General features: G+C 37.2%; 1 protein-coding gene and 1 long non-coding RNA gene across 4 annotated transcripts in view; one reads left to right on the top strand and one right to left on the bottom strand.

The window, feature by feature from the left end:
• TRAPPC3L (trafficking protein particle complex subunit 3L) overlaps window positions 1-20,363 on the bottom strand; it is a 44,272-nt gene extending 23,909 nt beyond the window's left edge. For 2 of the 3 annotated variants that reach the window (XM_081530940.1, XM_081530939.1), the window contains exons 1-3: window positions 20,075-20,363; window positions 14,340-14,437; window positions 11,489-11,588 (exon numbers count right to left, since the gene is read on the bottom strand). In XM_081530940.1, coding sequence (XP_081387066.1) covers window positions 11,489-11,588; window positions 14,340-14,437; window positions 20,075-20,116 — 240 coding nt within the window. In that variant the 5' untranslated portion in view covers window positions 20,117-20,363. Of the gene's footprint in view, window positions 1-11,488; window positions 11,613-14,339; window positions 14,438-20,074 lie in introns of all 3 variants that reach the window. The other variant, XM_081530938.1, reaches the window with a different exon arrangement.
• LOC145521992 (uncharacterized) lies at window positions 6,740-9,939 on the top strand. Its single transcript, XR_014065826.1, has 2 exons — window positions 6,740-7,187; window positions 7,529-9,939. It is a non-coding gene; the product is annotated as an uncharacterized LOC145521992 (long non-coding RNA).

Genomic DNA, 20,363 nt, shown 5'->3' with positions numbered 1-20,363 from the left:
AAAGGGCAAGTGTTGCCTAGCCATAAAAATGTTCCAAGGCTCCCTTTATTTTATGCCATTCAGGCTGCATTTCTTTGTCTATCCCTTTAAGTAAGTGGTGTGTAAAAGGCAAGGGTGTGTATCTGTTTATGTGTATCTGTGTGTTGCGGGGCGGGGGTGGGGTGGGGGGTGCATCGTAGGAATGGAGACAACTTTAAAATTGAGATTTAAATTCTTAGCCTGGTAAGAGAAACAAAATAATAAAATGTTTAAAGCACAGAAAAAATCCTCCCTGTTTTGTGCACAGAATTAAGATGTCAACATAATCATGTGTGTTGTGCATGGTACTGGGTGCCTTCCATTTAGGCTTACACTCACTCAGAATTGGAAATGGCAACCCACCCCAGTATTCTTGGGCCTCCCTTGTGGCTCAGTCAGTAAAGAATCTGCCTGCAATGTGGGGGACCTTGGTTCGATCCGTGGGTTGGAAGATTTCCTTGGGGGAGGGCCTGGCAACCCATTCAAATATTCTTGCTGGGAGAATCCCCATGGACAGAGGAGCCTGACGGGCTACAGTCCATGGGGTTGCAAAGAGTCAAACACAACTGAGTGAATGAGTATTATTACAGAATTGTGAAATACGGTGATTTTCATGGAAGGTACTTTTTTAAAAAATAAAGTATATTTTTAAGAAAATGAAGGAAGCCAAATATAATCAGAAAAAAAAAGAGCAAAAGTGAAATACAGAAGTATAAGGAACAAAACTGTTTGCTTTGTTTTGTTTTTAAGAGGAAAAAAACACCCTAAGATATACTGATGTCTCTGACTTGAATGGCCTGGTTTAAGTTCACTTCACCCAGGCAGTTTTCTATTCACATAAAAATATCAGGTCATCTCTGGTAACATTCTCTGAAAAAACACAGAATGCCAAGAGAAAGGACTGCAAGGGATTTAGAAAAAGAGAAGCAAAAGCAGAACCCCCATAGGATTAAAGGACCACAACTTTTATGATTGGTTCTTTTATAAGAAATTTAAAAGAAAAGCCAAATACTATCTACTGTAGCACAACATCATTTTTGTCTTAGGAGAACTTGGTTATCTCCCTTCCACCAAAGTATCTCTGAATTTAGTGTTCTAAGAAATGTCTGCCTCACTCTTGCTAATGGTCTAAAATATTTACTTTCAACTAACAATGTGGTTTCACTTGGACTGCTTCCTAGGGGAAACATTTTCTTTTTTTGGAAAGGTTTGCTTACTTCGTTATTGTGTGCAAAATGTGTAACAATGACAATTCTCTTCTTCAGTACCTTGTAGCTAGCATGCTAAATGGAGCCTGCTCCACTACTGCATACATGAATTCTAGCCACCGGAAAAAAGGAAAACAAACAGCAGCATCCGTAAGATGAACAAAGCAAGTGGAATGTTCACAGGTAAAATAAGACCCATAAATTACTGCTACCAATTTCCTAGGTGGAAAGAATAAGGTTCTTTTTTCCTTCTCCCCATTTGGGAAAGTCTCAGGATGTTCTTCATACCCGAATTTCCTTTCTGAGGGCTTGCCTTTGATGGCCATACTTTGTATTTCATTACCCTGCTGTTTCCCCTGGTGGCTCAGATGGTAAAGAATCTGCCTGCAATGCAGGAGACTTGGGTTTGATACCTGGGTCAGGAAGATCCCCAGGAGGAGGGCACACTCCAGTATTCTTGCCTAGAGAATTCCATTGACAGAGGAGCCTGGCAGGCTACAGTCCATGGGGTTGCAAAGAGTTAGACACGACTGAGCACGATGGACAAGGCCAGGCATTTGAAAACCAACAGTCAGTCCATAGTTTGGCTATGGGTCTGTGGAAGTGGCTTAGTATGAAAACTACCCAACAGAGGGCTAGTGACTGGCTGCACAGGTTAGGGGAGGTCTTTTTGGGATTTTGAATGTGAGACACACAGAGAGAATCACAGATTAGATGATTGGGCAGAAAACAAAAAATGCCTGGAGTAAATGAGTATAAGTAGAAATCAAGAGGCGGCCAAAAGTGTGAGGCAGCAGAATCACTGAGATGGAGAGAAGATAAAGAAGAATAAAACGATATTAGTAGGTGGCTGCAAGAGCTTAATAACCAGAGTAGTTGAGTCACTAAAATGGCAGAAGAAGACTAAAGTAAGAAAGCATAAATGCCTGCTACTGAGATGACAAGATAGACTCCATTTCTATTCTTCCATGAGGCCCAGCTGTTGTGTCCTGAACATCCTCACAATAGGCCCCTACAACCTGACAACCCAAATGCTAGCAACATAAAAGAGTCTACCTAACACAATTTTGTTCCATGAGGAGTTTTAGGATACATTTCAAACATTTTCCATAGTAAATGGGAATGATTTATTTAAATGATCGATTTTGTCTCTAGCTTCTCAAGATTGTAAAACTTAACCATAAGTGTGTTTGGAAAGCATGAGAAATATTTTTCTGTAACTAAGGAGATGTTTCTTAGATCTTAGACCAGAGAAAGGTACAACTGTATTTTCTATTTGCCCTTATAATAAACTGGAAGACATATGAGCCCATTAAGTTAAGTGAAATGGGATTGGATTACCTCTTTAATGCTTGCATTTTGTAATCACAATTGACATCAATGTAACAAGAATGAATCTTCTCTTGAAAATTTCTACACTCCTATAAATAATGGAAAAAACAAACATTTCAGTAAAATTATCAAGATGAGTTCATTGTCCATTATTCAGTGAGAGTCAGTTATTTCCCTGTTCAGGATCCTTTTGTAATTCAAATCTTGTTATTACTGATTTGCTGTTATGAGCAACTAGAGACTTTTAGAGCACTGTATTTTCACTGTAGTAAATATTACTTGAAATAAGGGGGCTTTTGCAGGTAATGAGAGTTACAGTAAGAGAGGAAGAGAGAGGAAAGAGTCTTTAATTTGGCGATGAATACGGCCCACTGCCCTCTTCTGGACAGACTAGGAGAAGCAACAGTGTAGAAGTGTTAAAAAAATGTTCAAATACTTTCTAAATTCACTTCAACAATATTTAATGAATGTCTATAACGTGCTGGTTTGCCATGGCATGATGGGCCAAACCCAAAGAATGCCTGAAATTATACTTCCCTTTGAAAAGCTTACAGACATGATGGGGAAATGAAATTCAATCTAATTTTTCTGGATAATCTATTAAGTATCAAGTCAAACTTTATGTGTATTACAGTAACTCAGGAAAACTTCATATTATTTTCATTCATTGTAAAACAGTTTTGTTCTTGTTGGATGGAGAACATAAATATATATAAAAGTAGCTGGCCAGCAGCAAATTCTTGGAAGATCAATAGGCATAAAACACAGTGAAACTGTGTGTCACAGCCGGATTAAAAGATTGAACTAAAATACAGCCTTATGTTGCCCTATTTTCATAATAAAGATGCTCTCAGTAAGGTTGATCGTGAGTTCCTTTACCTTTCCAAGGTTTCAACTTATACTATTCAAAGTAAAAGATTTCGCTTTTGCATTTCAGAATTTATTGCAAGCACAATATATGGAGTTCCAATTTTTTCAGCCTAAGGATCAGAATTTCAAGTTTTATAAGTATGTTTCTATCTTTTACATATTTTATATCATATTTTTCTCTATTTAAAAATTTCATCTTACTGTGGCAACACCAATGATGTGATTTTTATTCTAGAAAATCATAAATTCCCTCTATACCACTCAGAGCAATCATCATAATGACATTGACCTAACAGTAAGAAAGCTTTCCGGGCTTTGATGCACAGAGTTTGCACCAGGCCAACTATTTGTAAACACTATCAGTAACGAGAAGGCACGGATGCTCTGAGAGAGACTTTGGAAGCTACAATCAACATACTCAGCTGTTTATGATTATAGTTCTGTGTCCAGAGTTTAGCTAGGGAAAGCAACATCTGAATATCCGGAAACTACAGCTGGAAGAGGTCTCACCCGATACATATGGACATTGACCTTTGGACAAGCGGTATGATTTGCTCAGGGTCACAGAGTGGGAATGTGGCTGAGTAGGAGGTAGACTCATATTTAACCTCCATTACATTGAACTTTTTCTTAGACTACTGCTCCAAATCTGATGAGGATCAGAGCTCCTCATGTTTAAGCTACTCTTTTTTTTTTTTTATAAATTTATTTATTTTAGTTGGGGGCTAATTACTTTACAATATTGTAATAGTTTTTGCCATACACTGACATGAATCAGCCATGGGTTTACATGTGTTCCCCTTCCTGGACCCCCCACCCACCTCCCTCCCCATCCCATCCCTCTGGGTCATCCTCTTAAAGGAACATTCTAATATTTCTTGTCAGGCCCATCCTTTATGATTATCTTGATTCAATGATGAAGTTTTTCTCTGATTCGATTCTCCTAATAATAAAATTTTTATCATAAATGTGTTTGGAAACCATGAAATACATTTTTGTGGAATAAGGAGCTCTCTTTTAGACCTTAGACCAGAGAGAAGTACAATTTTATTTTTTACTTGCTCTTATAATAAACACAGGGATGTATGCTTGTTAATTTTAAACTCTCCAATATTTCATTACTAAAACTAAAATCAGCTATGGTAACTCTACTGCAAATTCCGCATTTTCATTTTTCTCAGAATGTTGGTCATAATAGGAGAAAAATCTTCAAAGGTATATTTTATATTTTTATTGAAGTATAATTCATTTACATGTATTAGTTTCTGATGTGCAGCAAAGTGATTCGGTTATATATATATATATATACACACATATATATGTATATTCTATTCAAAGGTCTATTTTAAAGAAACAATTAATTTTTGGAAAAAGCACTGGAACAAAGTCAGAAGAATTCAATTCTAAGCTGGCTTTTTTTCTCTGAAAGCTATACATTTTAAAAATTGAAGTATCGTTGATTTGCAACATTATATTTGTTTCAGGTGTATAACAGTGATTTATATTTTTATAGATTATACGTTAGATTATTTATATTTATAGATTTATATTTATATTTACAGATTATTTAAAATATTATCTATATTTCTTGTGCTGTACATTCAGTTCAGTTCAGTTTAGTCACTCAGTCGTGTCCAGCTCCTTGCGACCCATGAACTGCAGCACGCCAGGCCTCCCTGTCCATCACCAACTCCCGGAGTTTACTCAAACCCATGTCCATCGAGTCAATGATGCTATCCAACCATCTCATCCTCTGTCGTCCCCATCTCTTCCTGCCCTCAATCCTTCCCAGCATCAGGATCTTTTCCAATGAGTCAGCTCTTCGCATAAGGTGGCCAAAGTATTGGAGTTTCAGCTTCAACATCGGTCCTTTCAATGAACACCCAGGACTGATCTCCTTTAGAATGGACTGGTTGGATCTCCTTGCAGTCCAAGGGACTCTCAAGAGTCTTCTCCAACACCACAGTTCAAAAGCATCAATTCTTCGGCATTCAGCTTTCTTTATAGTCCAACTCTCACATCCACACATGACCACTGGAAAAATCATAGCCTTGACTAGATGGACCTTTGTTGGTAAAGTAATGTCTCTGCTTTTTAATGTGCTGTACATTACATCCATGTGATTTATTGATTTTATGACTAATGGTTTGTACCTCTTAATCCCCTTCAACCATTTCATCCCTCCTCTCATATCTCCCTGCTCTGGCAACCACTAGTTTGTTCTCTGTATCTGTCAGTCTGTTTCTTTTTTGTTATGTTTGTTCATTTATTTTGCTTTTTATATTCCACATATAAGTAAAGTCATATACCATTTGTCTTTCTCTGTCTGACATCTCACTTAGCATAATACCCACTATGTCCATCCATGTTGTTGCAAATTGTAAGATTTTATTCTTTTTTATGGCTGATTAGTGTGTGTGTGTGTGTATTTCACATCTTCTTTATCCATTCATCTATTTAGGGGCACTTAGGTTGCTTCCATAATTTGGCTACTGTAAACAATGCTGCAGTGAACATAAAAGTGCATATATCTTTTCTAATTAGTGTTTCTATTTTCTTCAGGTAAATACTCGAGTGAAATTGCTAAATCTTATGTTAGTTCTATTTTAATTTTTCTAGGAATCTCCATACACTATGAAAATAGTGAATGCATCAATTTAGATTCACATCAACAGTGAAACTGGCTTTTCTTCTTTATGTGTTTGTGGTGACATCATCTAAGTCTTAATTACTTTGTCAGTAAAATGATGCTAATGACAGATGCCTTTTTACTTCACACGGTTCTTGTAATAGAAAATAGATAATAGGTGGAAATTACTTTGAGCTTTTCTGCATAAAGGCTCTGTATTACTCACGTTTTAAAATATTATATGCTGCTGTATATAATATGTTATAATGCTGCTGCTGCTGCTGCTGCTAAGTCGCTTCAGTCGTGTCCGACTCTGTGCGACCCCATAGACGGCAGCCCACCAGGCTCCGCTGTCCCTGGGATTCTCCAGGCAAGAATACCAGAGTGGGTTGCCATTTCCTTCTCCAAAAATGCTACTAATTACATATTGTCTTAAAATTTGTAGTTATATTTTGAAGCAATAATCACAAAAAGTACACTTGTATATGACAAAATAACATTAGAAATTCACACATGTTTAATGTTTCAGGAAATTGAGTTCATAATTAGCCTATGTCCTTTTTTATATAAAATGTAAGGCTGACTAAAGATTGTTTGGATCAGTGATTTGTTGTCCGGCATGAGATTTCTTCTCACACCACTAGATGGCGCAATTTAAGGGGTCAATTCAGTTCAGTTGCTCAGCCGTGTCCGACTCTGTGACCCCAAGGACTGCAGCACGCCAGGCCTCCTCGTTCATCACCAACTCCCGGAGTATACTCAAACTCGTGTCCATTGAGTCAGTGATGCCATCCAACCATCTTATCCTCTGTCGTCCTCTTCTCCCGCCTTCGATTTTTCCCAGCATCAGGGTCTTTTCAAATGAGTCAGTTCTTCGCATCAGGTGGCCGAAGTATTGGAGTTTCAGCTTCAGCATCAGTCCTTCCAATGAACATTCAGGACTGATTTCCTTTCGGATGGACCAGTTGGATCTCCTTGTAGTCCAAGGGACTCTCAAGAGTCTTCTCCAACACCACAGTTCAAAAGCATCAATTTTTTGGCGCTCAGCTTTCTTTATAGTCCAACTCTCACATCCATACATGACTACTGGAAAAACCATAGCCTTGACTGGATGGACCTTTGTTGGCAAGGTAATGTCTCTGCTTTTTAATAAGCTGTCTATGTTGGTAAAGACTGTCTAAAGAATTTGTCAGAAGCCTAGTGACAGAGTGATAATCTGTTGTGTGGAAAAGACAAAATGAAGAAAGCGAGAGAGGGGAAAATGTTATTAATACCCAAAGTCAAATAGTTGTCCCCTCTCAGAGGCAGAGGAGTGCAGAGTAAGGCATAAAGTCAGGAGACCTGTTCCTACGTGCAGTCTTTCACTAACCAGCTCTTTGGAGAATCACTTCACTTGTATGGGCATAGATTTCTTCATCTAGTCAATTTCCTTCAAGTGTATCCTCTTTTCTCTTTCCTTGTTTGGAGCCAGGACAAGAATCATGAGATCTGTGGAAGCCGTGACTTGTCAGTATACAGTAGTACTCGGGAAGAACAATGGCAGTGTTCTGTACAAGTGCATGGTCTGAGAGGGCAGCCAAATGGAAATCACACCGGTAGGTTCTGTTCCTGATTGTGCTGTGCCCCACGGCAGCATGTGACTACGTGAACTCCCTCTGACCTTGCCCCACTTCTCTATAACACCAGCTCTGGAACATTTTACACTTGCCTCCTCCAGGAGAGTTTACAAGGGCTAATGAGATAATGCTACCGAAAGCCAAACCTTTTAACAAAAGCTACTAATTATAAGCAAAGCATCAGTGGCTGAGTATAAAGTCTGACCCATCATCTGTGTCAAAATGCTCTTGAACTGGGAGACATCATCCCCACATGTAAAAGAACACTTTGCTGGACAGGTGGAAATGATCAAGAGGGAGGAAATCAGGTCTTTGAAGGAAAGTGCAAAGGCCAAGAGACAGCCCCTCTGCACAAGAGAAGGGTGAGGGTGACAGAACATTTTCTTCATTAATAAGGAGTCTTATATGGGAGTGAAAGTGGATTTTTTTCCCCAATCACTGAGGATAGGAGGGGCTGACAACAATTTACATGATATTGGAAAGGCCAAAAAGACATAAAATGTTTAGAGAAGAGATATTTGGAAAGTGGATGTTGCACATGTTCTTAGTTTTATATCAAACAGATCTGTTTCTTTTCAGTCTTTTTCTTACAACAGACCTCTAGAACTTACTCTTTTTTTGGGGGGGGGGGTCTGCATGGCACAGCATCTTAGCTCTTAGTTGCCCAGCCAGGGATCAAATATGCATACCCTACATTGGAAGCATGGAGTCTTAACCACTGGACCATCAGGGAAGCCTCATAGAGCTCATTCCTCTTGCTTGACTGAAACTTTATGCCTGTTGATTAGTAATTCCTTATTTCTCCCTTCTTTCAGCTGCTGGCAGCCATCATTCTACTCTTTGATTCTGTGAATTTGACTATTTTAGATACTTCATATTAGTGGAATCATACCAGATTTGCCATTCTGTAATAGACTTCAACCATGTTGTTGCACATTGCAGAATTTCCTTCTTTTTAAAGACTGAATAGTATGCTATTGTAGTATTGAACGCATTATCTATTCATCAGTCAATCAGCTTTCAGGTTGTTTCCTAGAGTACGGGAGTGCTAGTATCTTTTAAAGACCCTGATTTCAATTCTTTCGGATAAATATCCAGAAGAGGCATGGTAGGTCATATGATAATTGTATTTTTTAATGTTTTGAGGAACTTCCTTACCATTTTCCAAAGTGGCTGCATTTTGTATTCCCACTGACAGTGTGCAAGGGTTCCAAATTCTGAGCATCCTCAGCAACATTAAAAAAAGAAAAATAACAGCCATTTTGGCAGTTGTGAGGTGATATCTTATTGTGGTTTTGGTTTTCATTTCCCTGACAATTAGTGACTGTTTTCATATACCTGTTGGCCATTTGTATACTTTCTTTGGAGAAATGTCTACTCAGGTCCTTAGCCTATTCCTTAATTAGGTTATTAGTTTTTTTTTTAATTAGAGTTATAAGAATTTCTTATGTATTTTGGAGATTAATTCCTTATCAGATAGGTGGTTTCAAATATTTGCTCTAATTTCATATGTTATCTTTTCACTCTGTTGATTGCTTACTGTGCAGAACCTTTTTAGTTTGGTGTAATCTCATCTGCTTATTTTGCTTTCATTGCCTGTGCTGTTGATGTTGTATCCATGAAATCACTGTCACAACCAATGTCATGAGACTTTTCCCTATAGTTTGTTTCAGGAGTTTTAGAGTTTTGGTTTTTATGTTTTTTTAATCCACTTTGAGTTGGTTTTATGTATGGTATAAGATAAGGGTCTAAGTTCATTGTTCTGTGCTTTCTCAGCATCATTTGTTGAAGAGGCTGTGCTTTTTCCATTGCCTCACTCAATGGTGAAAACCAAGGGCTTTTCTTCTAAGATCAGGAAACAGGTAGGGCTACCTGCTCTTACTACTTCAACTCAACATAGTACTGAAAATCACAGTAGGAACAATTAGGCAAGAAAAAGAAAGAAAACACACCCCAATTGGATAAAAAGTAAAACTCTCTTTATGCAGATGGTATGATCTTATACATAAAAACCCTAATGACCATACAAAAAACTGTTAGAACTAATACATAATTTCAGTAAGCTGCAGAATAGAAAATCAACATACAAAAATCAGTAGTTTATATACACTGACAATGAATTATCACCCCTCAAAAATAAAAAAGAAAAAGTCCATCTATAGCAGCACCAAAAAAAGGATGAAATTCCTAGGAATAAACCTAACTAAGGAGGTGAAAGACTTGTATACTGAAGACCACAAAACGTTAATGAAAAAAAACTAAATAAGACACAAAAAATAGAATTACATTTTATATTCATGGATTGGAAGACTTGCTATTGTTAAAATGTCCATACTACCAAGTGATCTAATGATGCAATGCAATCCTTACCAAAATCCAAATGGCATTTTTTTTTTACAGAAATAGAATACAATCATGTACATTTATACATTTCAAATATTTACTTTCCATTAAAACAGCTAGTATTCTTATAGTATTGCCCATAGCAGTGATTTAATAAAAAATTATTTAATTTTACTACTGCTTCAGGATCTTAGTTACCATCTGCAAATAGGGAAAGAGAATTTTTTTAACCTGTTTAGTTGTATAATAAACTGACTACACTAGAACTGGAAGACCTGGATTTTAGTTTCAACTACATGATTCACTAGACACAAAATAATGAAAGTAGTAATGATAATATGTGAGAACATCTTTCATTTGGTTGTGGTTTTTGTTGTATAACTTTTTTCGGATATACTATATCCAGTTTTTATCATATTCTTTCTGGAGCTCAGGTTTCTTAACTGGAAAATGGGGAAAATAACTCTTGCCCTGTCCACTTCACAGAGATACTGTAAGAATGAAAGACAAAAAAGTATGTAAAATTGCACTTAGAATCACAAAACACTATGTCGAACAATTATCACCACTTAGATGAAAAGTCAGTATGACAATGTGTAATAATATTAAGAATGAGAGAAAAGAAGAATGATACTGACTTAAGTAGTCAGTTGTGAGAACTGGAGGCAGCTAAATGGACTCCATCAATATCTCACATCCATGCCTGTTTTCTAGGGCTCCCACAAACAGACAGCACCAGGTTAATAACCACAAGGCCTGCAGATTAAATAAATTCTGGCTAAGGATTCATTTCCTAATCTTATATCCAAGAAATCTGAGCTTGTGCTGGATGATTCAAAGTTATTTCTTATATAAAGGGCTATGAAAGTTCTTAGAGCACATGCATTTACAGGAAGCCTATTTTTTCCTCTGGGGAAAACATTGTTCTGGGAACAAAATGACTACACCAATATTCTCTGAGCTAACCAAAGGTTACCTCCCTGTGCTGAAAATGATTATACAAAGAAATTAGTTTGGGGCATACGTGTTATGTGCATGTTAAGTTGCTTCAGTCATGTCTGACTCTTTGCAATCCTATGTACCATAGCCCACCAGGCTCCTCTGTCCATGTGATTCTCCAGGCAAGAATACTGGAGTAGGTTGCTATCCCCTTCTCCATATCCTTATACGTGTTATAAGGTTACCTTCTACAATGCCTTTCTGTTTACCTTCTCAAAACATTTCTCCCAGTGTGGGATGTATACACCACACATGTGGTCAGAAAAATCAATAGATGTTTAAAAGCCTGGAAGCATTCATCTCTGTTCACAGTAGCTTTATCTCTGTGCAGAAATAAAATGCTTTTTGATCAGAATTCCTTCTCTTAGCACCTAGTAACAAATACAGTTGAAATCCATTCTGGAGAAGAAAACCACCAAACAGGACCAATCAAAATTTTTCAAAACATACTGCCAAAGCTAAAATGCACTTACCTGGGCAATTATGTCTGCAATTTCTGAATAACTGTGGCATCTTCTCACACACGATCGAGCCAAAAAGTCCTCTACCAGCCGTGTTCCAATACCGTATCCCCTGTGGAGGAAGGGAAAGAGTGTGCTCTGAAAATAATATTTGAGACATTAGTGAAGTCTCTCTATGTTTCAGCATGGATTCATCCGTTAGGACGTTTGTAAATAAATAATAAAGTAAACCAAGCTTGGCAAGTCAAATGGCAGTTTGGCAGGGGGTTCCTTATGACATGACCCATAGAGCATAACTCATCCAGGAAATATTAACTAGTCTCTTTTAAGCAAAAAAGTCTGAGGAGTGAAGGCTGACCCAAACTTGACAGTGTAAATTAAAATTAAAAGAGGTTGGTGTATGCAGCCTAATGTGTCTCATTGACAGCTAGCTTTCTCATCATTGGCCATTATCAGAAACAGAATGAGGCTCTAGCTGACTTGTCTGCTACAGATGTGGTACCTAGATGCTCATTCTTTTCTTAGCATAGTTACCATAGTAGGAGAGCAGGTATGTCTGGGATCGGTTCTGGAAGGAGAGGAAGAAGGGAATGGAGAAATAATTTTTTTGTGCCATTTAGTTTTCAGCTACACTGAAATTGGAACACTGAAGTTTAGTGAAAAGAACAAAAAAAGCAAAGTTCAGAAAATTCAATTTTTTTCTTTAATTTTAGGGAAAGTAAATGTATGCGACTTGGGAGAAGGTATTTGTATTATGTGTTTGCTCTGTCTAACAGCAGATGGCTTGAGTGGTACCCAAAGCACAATTCTGCAAGCATTTTATTGAGCTGTGATAATATATCTGAGCAGATAGATTCAACAAGATAGAGACCTAGAACTTTCAATCTACTTGACGAATTATGACCTTAACAGTGGAAATAAAAGAAAGAAGACTGTTTTTGCTTACCAACTGGCACAAAATTGGCCTTTTAATGTCACAGCCGCATGTCCATGGACTAAAGAAACAATTTGAACAGGGCAACAGAAGGCTCTACAAGTTAAAAGACACCACAGTCTGTACGGGGCTATATTTGTTCCATAGGGTCTGAAAAGGGTGGGAGTGGATATTCAGTGACCTGTCAACCAGGAGAGGGAGGTGGATTTAATGTCAAAGTGATTTACTAAATCTATGAGGTTATCTGTTTGTATTTCTGAGTAGGAGGTTATCTGTTTATATTTCTGAGTGGATAGAAATATTCAATTTGCCTTCCAAGAAAAATGCTTTGTGATTCTAGCCAGGAAGTTCACATTGAAAAGACTTTTAAAGAACAGAAACTATAGAAATAATTGTACCAGGATTTTAGGAAAAATGTTTCCAGTGTTTTCTATATTATGCATATCTGCAGGCTCAGCTGCTACGACAGGCAATAGAAAGGCAGAATGTTCTAGTCAGTGCAGTATATATCTTGCTTTGGTCAAAGGGTATATTTCTGCAAAGCAGATATTTTATATATCAAATTAAAAATGTAAGATGCTCTCAGCAGAAGCTATTAAATAAATCCAAATGCAAATTATTGTTTTTCTTATGGCAAGGCCTTTCTACAGCCTCACAAAATGCATTCTTTAACTAATATTTCATTCGTGTTTATTAAAATATGAACCCAAGTAGCTACCCATAGGTATTTTTTTGGCGAGGGGGGGGTCAAATAAATGAGTGTCTTCATTTTATGCTGCTGTTCTACAAAACAATGGAAATTTAACAAGTTAAATAATCTGACTTCTGAAAATATTTTATCATGTGTTTAAGAGTGACCTAAATATAAAATAGCTTAAAAAGCAACCACTGTTACAGACAATTTAGCTGAGGAAGTGCTCCTGACTAATTAAGAAGAAATTTTTGAAAAGAATATGTGAACAAAAATGAACAGAACTTAGAACAATGAAAAAGAACTTTCTGGTAGAAAAAGGATAAGCATATAGAAAGGTAGGAAAGCAAGAGCTCACAAAAAAATCTTTCAAGGTTTTCTTAATGTTGTCTTTTTCCTGTATTTCAATAAAAAATATAATGGGCATTTTAAAAGAGGTCCAAAATGCTCATCTACACTAAATTTCCTCTTCAAACTTTCTAATGAAACCTTCTAACTAGTACAAATTTTCCAGTCATTGCTCTGTTAGAAACCTTTTAAGGATCCATAATTAAGAGATTCAAATATGTTTATAGATGTTTTATTATTAAAAAGTAATATAATAATCATATAATTGTTCTGAAACTTAAAGGCTGAATTAGTATAGGAGAAATGTCTATTAATAAAGGAGAATGGACTTTTATTTTAAAAGGAAGGAATGAGTTCTTTATTTAATATGTATTTAAGTAAAGCAGAGTAATGTTAAAAGTGTTCAGATAATAAAAACACTATGTAGGAAACAGTAAATCTCCCTTCTACCCATAATCTCCTGTCCCCTGCCCCCAGTTCTCTCAGGCAACTTCTATTAGCAGTTTTTTCACAGATCCTTCCATAGATAGTCTATGCTTACATAAACACATATTTAAATTGGAAGAAATTATGCTAGAACAGAAGACTTGAGAACAAATGTGATGACCCACTATATTCTTTAAAGAGCAATTTCAGTTTTATCACGTCTTTTGCTTACAGATCACTAGCAAAGAAATGATTTCTAATGAAAAAGAAAATGTTGCATGATTGATATTCATGGAATTAAAGCCCCTTCTTATTGCTTTAGGCTTTATGGCAACCCAAATGGCAGTTATTAGAAATTATGTTTCTCTCTAGATGGGTTTTGTTGAAATAGAAGAGCATGGAGCAAGAGAAGTCAAAAGAGGAAGACCAACCACATTCCACAAGAATAAAAGACTTCTACTCACATTGTATCTAAATATTTATTCACATCTTCATCTTTTTCATAATCCTTACAGAGTTGGGCAACCAGAGCTCCATAGGTGAGGACAAATAGATCTTTATTCTGGGGGAAAAGAGATAGTTTTATATTATTGGCAAAGTTATGGTAAATATACTACTGGTCCTTTTTACAAAATTTTCTAGCCAGAAGCAGCCTTTGAGATCATCTGTTCCTTTCTTCCATCCCCTTCCCCACTAAGTGTGTGTGCTCAATTGTGTCTGACGACTGCAATAATTTTCATTTTTGAGAACAAATTGTACCCATATTGGATACACTGCTGGGGGGAAAAGAGCTGTGAAACAAATTTCTTAACATGAGAACATCTTTCTATGCATTTGCTTATACAACTTACAACACGTTTTCATGGAGGAAGTTTTTTTAAATACTAATTGCTAATATAAATTCTTACTGTTCTAGAATGGCCTTTGGTATATTTTGACCATGTTTAGAGATCTCTTCAAGAAAATTAGAGATACCAAAGGAACATTTCATGCAAAGATAGGCTCGATAAAGGACAGAAATGGTATGGACCTAACAGAAGCAGAAGATATTAAGAAGAGGTGGCAAGAATACACAGAAGAACTGTACAAAAAAGATCTTCACGACCCAGATAATCACGATGGTGTGATCACTCACCTAGAGCCAGACATCCTGGAATGTGAAGTCAAGTGGGCCTTAGAAAGCATCACTACGAACAAAGCTAGTGGAGGTGATGGAATTCCAGTTGAGCTATTTCAAATCCTCGAAAGTGATGCTGTGAAAGTGCTGCACTCGATATGCCAGCAAATTTGGAAAACTCAGCAGTGGCCACAGGACTGGAAAAGGTCAGTTTTCGTTCTAATCCCAAAGAAAGGCAATGCCAAAGAATGCTCAAACTACCGCACAATTGCACTCATCCTACACACTAGTAAAGTAATGCTCAAAATTCTCCAAGCCAGGCTTCAGCAATACGTGAACCGTGAACTTCCAGATGTTCAAGCTGGTTTAGAAAAGGCAGAAGAACCAGAGATCAAATTGCCAATATCCGCTGGATCATCGAAAAAACAAGAGAGTTCCAGAAAAACATCTATTTCTGCTTTATTGACTATGCCAAAGCCTTTGACTGTGTGGATCACAATAAACTGTGGAAAATTCTGAAAGAGATGGGAATACCAGACCATCTGACCTGTCTCTTGAGAAACCTGTATGCAGATCAGGAAGCAACAGTTAGAACTGGACATGGAACAACAGACTGGTTCCAAATAGGAAAAGGAGTACATCAAGGCTGTATATTGTCACCCTGCTTATTTAACTTATATGCAGAGTACATCATGAGAAATGCTGGGCTGGAAGAAACACAAGCTGGAATCAAGATTGCCGGGAGAAATATCAATAACCTCAGATATGCGGATGACACCACCCTTATGGCAGAAAGTGAAGAAGAACTAAAGAGCCTCTTGATGAAGGTGAAAGAGGAGAGTGAAAAAGTTGGCTTAAAGCTCAACGTTCAGAAAACTAAGATCATGGCTACTGGTCCCATCACTTCATGGTAAATAGATGGGGAAACAGTGGAAACAGTGTCAGACTTTATTTTTTTGGGCTCCAGAATCACTGCTGATGGTGACTGCAGCCATGAAATTAAAAGACGCTTACTCCTTGGAAGGAAGGTTATGGCCAACCTAGATAGCATATTTAAAAGCAGAGACATTACTTTGCCAACAAAAGTCCGTCTAGTCAAGGCTATGGTTTTTCCAGTGGTCATGTATGGATGTGAGAGTTGGACTGTGAAGAAAGCTGAGGGCCAAAGAATTGATGCTTTTGAACTGTGGTGTTGGAGAAGACTCTTGAGAGTCCCTTGGACTGCAAGGAAATCCAATCAATCCATCCTTAAAGGAGATCAATCCTGGGTGTTCATTGGAAGGGCTGATGTTGAAGCTGAAACTCCAATACTTTGGCCACCTCATGCGAAGAGTTGACTCATTGGAAAAGACCCTAATGCTGGGTAGGATTGGGGGCGGGAGGAGAAGGGGACGACAGAGGATGAGATGGTTGGATGGCATCACCGACTCGATGGACATGGGTTTGGGTGGACTCTGGGAATTGGTGATGGACAGAGAGGCCTAGCGTGCTGCAATTCATGGGATCGCAAAGAGTCAGACACGACTGAGCGACTGAACTGAACTGAACTGAACTGACCATGTTTTCACTTGGAAGGAAAAATTGGGTGAGACGTCTCATGAGTCTGCACAATCCCTAATAGGTTTCAGATCTGCTAAGGAGACCATCAGGCTGAACCCAACTATAGCAACAAATTTGGAGTTTTTCTTTGTACTTAGAGAAAAAAGGAGAATTTGTACTTTTCTTATAGATGTCTAAAATATGTAATTTTTTCAGAATAAATTAAAAATTAAAAGTAAAACAGAATAAATTGCGTTTAGTTTACCAAAGATATGTTGAAAATATGGAAAAAAGAAAACACAAAGTTCAATCAACCTCTTTTAGAAAGTCTCTTTGGTTCACTGCAGAACAATTTACGACAGGTAGGACATAGAAGCAACCTAGATAACCGTCAACAGATGTATGGATAAAGAAGATGTGGTACAGATATACGGAATATTATTCAGCCATAAAAGGAATGAATTTGAGTCAGTTGTAGTGAGGTGGATGAACCTAGAGCCTGTTTTACAGGCTGAAGTAAGTCAAAAAGAGAAAAACAAATATTGTATATTAACGCATATATATGGAATCTAGAAAAATTGTACTGATGAACCTATTTGCATGGAAGGATTGGAGACACAGACATAGAGAACAGATTTGTGAACACAAGTCTGGAGGAAGGAGAGGGTGGGATGAATTAAGAAAGTCAAGAATACTGAAGTGGGTTGCCCTGCCTCCTCCAGGGGAATCTTGCCAAGCCAGGGATCGAAACCAGGTCTCCTGCATTGCAGGCAGTTTCTTTACCAACTGAGCCATGAGGGAAGCCCAAGAATACTGGAGTGGGAGCCTATCCCTTCTCCAGGGGAATTTCCCAGATCGTGAATTGAACCAGAGTCTCCTGCATTGCAGGCGCATTCTTTACCAGCTGATCTACCAGGGAAGCCCCATATATACACTATCATGTGTTAGAAAGATAGCTAGTGGGAAGCTGCTGTATAACACAGGGGACCTAGTCTGGCTCTCTGTGATGACCTAGAGGGGTGGATAGGGGGATGGGAGGTAGGCTCAAGAGAGGGGGGTATATATGTATAATTATGACTGACTCACATTGTTGTATGGCAGAAACCAACACAACATTATAAAGCAGTTATCCTCCAATTAAAAAAAAAAAGTTTCTTTGTTTTGCATCTGCTATTGAAAACAAAGAAATAGAAGAGGATATCCGAGATAATTTACTACAATTCACTCAGTCTTTCAGAGGAGGGAATGAGGCCTCAGGAGGAATGAGTTACTCGCCCAACTAGCCATGATTGGCAGAGCCCGGGTGGAGTCCAAGATTGCAGGCTTCTCTCTGACACAGCAATTTTCTTTGAGGTGCACTAAAAAAGGCACTGCCTGGAGCAGAGGTGAGTGGGAGAGGGAGGTAGGAAGGGGTACCATTGTCAAAAATAATCTTATTTTGTGCATAATCTTATATTTTCATGAAAGGTCAAATATGGATTCCAGGTTAGAAGAGGTGTTTTTACCTGCAGGCTCAGGTATCTTCTGTAGCATAATATGGAGGGAAAGATAAGGACTGATAATATGTATTCAATTATTTTTTTCTTAAATAAGAAGCAGAAATGACTCAGAAAATCAATAAAATAGTTTATTCAACCAAGTGGCTTCTTTGAAATGTTATATGATATTGATCCAAATACTTCCAAAATTGACCCAATACCACCAATGTCCGTTCTCTTATGTACAGGTTTATATCATGATAAATATGTTTCTTTAATTGGGTAGAATATTTATTATAACTCGATAAATTTTAAATCAAAAGAATCTAAATAGTATATAGTACATAGGGACATAACTTCTGTTGAAAAGCTAAATCAAAATTTCATAAACGTGTAGAAATACATTAAATATATTAATTGACGTTACATTAAGGACACTAATGTACACAACTGAGGTATAGGAAAAAATGAGAACATTAATATTTCTAGTAGGAAACTAATGATGTAAAGCATGTGATTTAAACAAAAATATTTGTTAAGCAAATCACTAAAGGGTCACCATGTATTCAGTTTTAATTCTGTTCTTATTTAAACCCTCCAAGAACCTAATCATAAATTATAAGAACTGCCTGTAAATTATATATGAAATATCTGCCTTATATATAAGGAGCTACAGCAGAAGATAAATCACTGTTAAAAGCCAATACGACAGTGTAAGAATAAGCAAAGTTGAAGGAGAGAGAGAAATGAATGAATGTGGTTGCTGCTGCCAGCAATAAAACAAAAGAATTTGAAAAACAGAGAAAAGGAGATAAAATTATACCTATCTATGTGCCATAGCTTCAACATTGTGCCCATTTATAATTAAGGCCAAACTGAAACAAAAATGGCATTTTCTTTTCTTTCCTTTTTCTCTCTCTCTCTCTGGTGGGTGGATACTATGTTTTACTTCTAGCTGAGTTTCAAGCTCGGTGCCCATAAAGGCCAGTGTTCTTCATTTTGTTTCCTGGCCAAAGACTATCTGAAAAACATGTCCAGAAGGGTCTCAAACTGATCATAAGAGATCAACATAAATTTATCATCACAGTTTTAAAAACATAAAAAGCAATCTTCTTTTACATAGAAAATAGAACACCATTAGTTATTTCAGGAGGTTTTGGATATATCAAGATAAAACGTGTTTTAACTGATATATAAATTAAGTGACTTAGGTGCAATATGAAGCACATACAATATTTTTCAGCATTTGAGGAGTCCCATAAAAAAATGAAGGTTCCAGACTGGCATCTCCAGCCATTTCCAACTGGGGTGTGCATGGGTTAGTCATACAATTCTAAGTATCCATGCCCAAAGTTCCTTACTTTTATGCAATGCCCTTGAGTCTGCTGAAATAATTAACAGAGTTTTAAACTTAATGATGAATTTTCACATCTGTAACTTCTGAATGCCTCTAAACCATAATAAAAGAGAGTTAAAGAACAACACTTACCCAAATCTAATCCTCAAATAGTTAAGTTTTAAAAATAACTCTGAACTTGGAATATACAGGAAAGATAAAAGCCCACACCAAGTCACAATAATAATCATATTTAAGACTAGAAAATATATTTTAAAGGCAATCTTTTTAGTATTGAGTTTTCGATGACCTATTCCTACTTAATGTAATATATAATCACCTATTTTGTATATATTTCATGTCCTATATTTCATGAAGTATGAAATACAACCAATCACGAGTATGAAATACAAAGAACTGCTTAATCTTTTTCCTTTTACTGTTTGAGATAGAAGAAAAATTTGACACTTCTGTAGACATTAGTCAGAAAAGAAGACTTTAAAATATGTATAAAGAATTGGTTATTCTCTCACAGTATGTAAAAGATCATTGTAACTATTCCCAGAAGTGTCATTTTTGTTTCTTTACACAAAACACTCCCTTTGCTCCACTGAAAAAGTCTACTTAATGGCGTCACCTTTCAAAATATTTCAGAAATCACTTGGGAAACATTTTCTCTAAAGCAGGAAAACAAATCTCTTTGAGAATGTATTTGTAAAGAGATCTTACTATTTTACGGTATTCTGGTCTTCTGTGTGCAGGACGAGACATTGTGCCTGGCGGGTGAGGAAAGGTCACTGATCTTTGTCCTTTTCTGCTGCTTCTGTAAGTTCCTCCTTGCTCTGAGACGCGGGTGCTACTTCTGCACTCTACTGCTTTTGCTCTCTGCTGAACTGGAGAGGAAAAGAATCGTAAATAGGACTGTCTGATAGCCGAGTACAGTGCCAGCAATCAAATACTGCTTCACTTGTGGGGGCGAGTTGTAAACTAAAGGCATAAAAGCTGAGAGTGAAAAGTC

The sequence above is a fragment of the Giraffa tippelskirchi genome, chromosome 9 (genome assembly GCF_054371585.1).
Source record: "Giraffa tippelskirchi isolate mGirTip1 chromosome 9, T2T-mGirTip1v1.2.pri, whole genome shotgun sequence".
NCBI classification, from domain to species: Eukaryota; Metazoa; Chordata; class Mammalia; order Artiodactyla; family Giraffidae; genus Giraffa; species Giraffa tippelskirchi.
The sequence above is the reverse complement of the archived record's forward strand: the minus strand, read 5'-3'. Positions and strand labels throughout refer to the sequence as shown.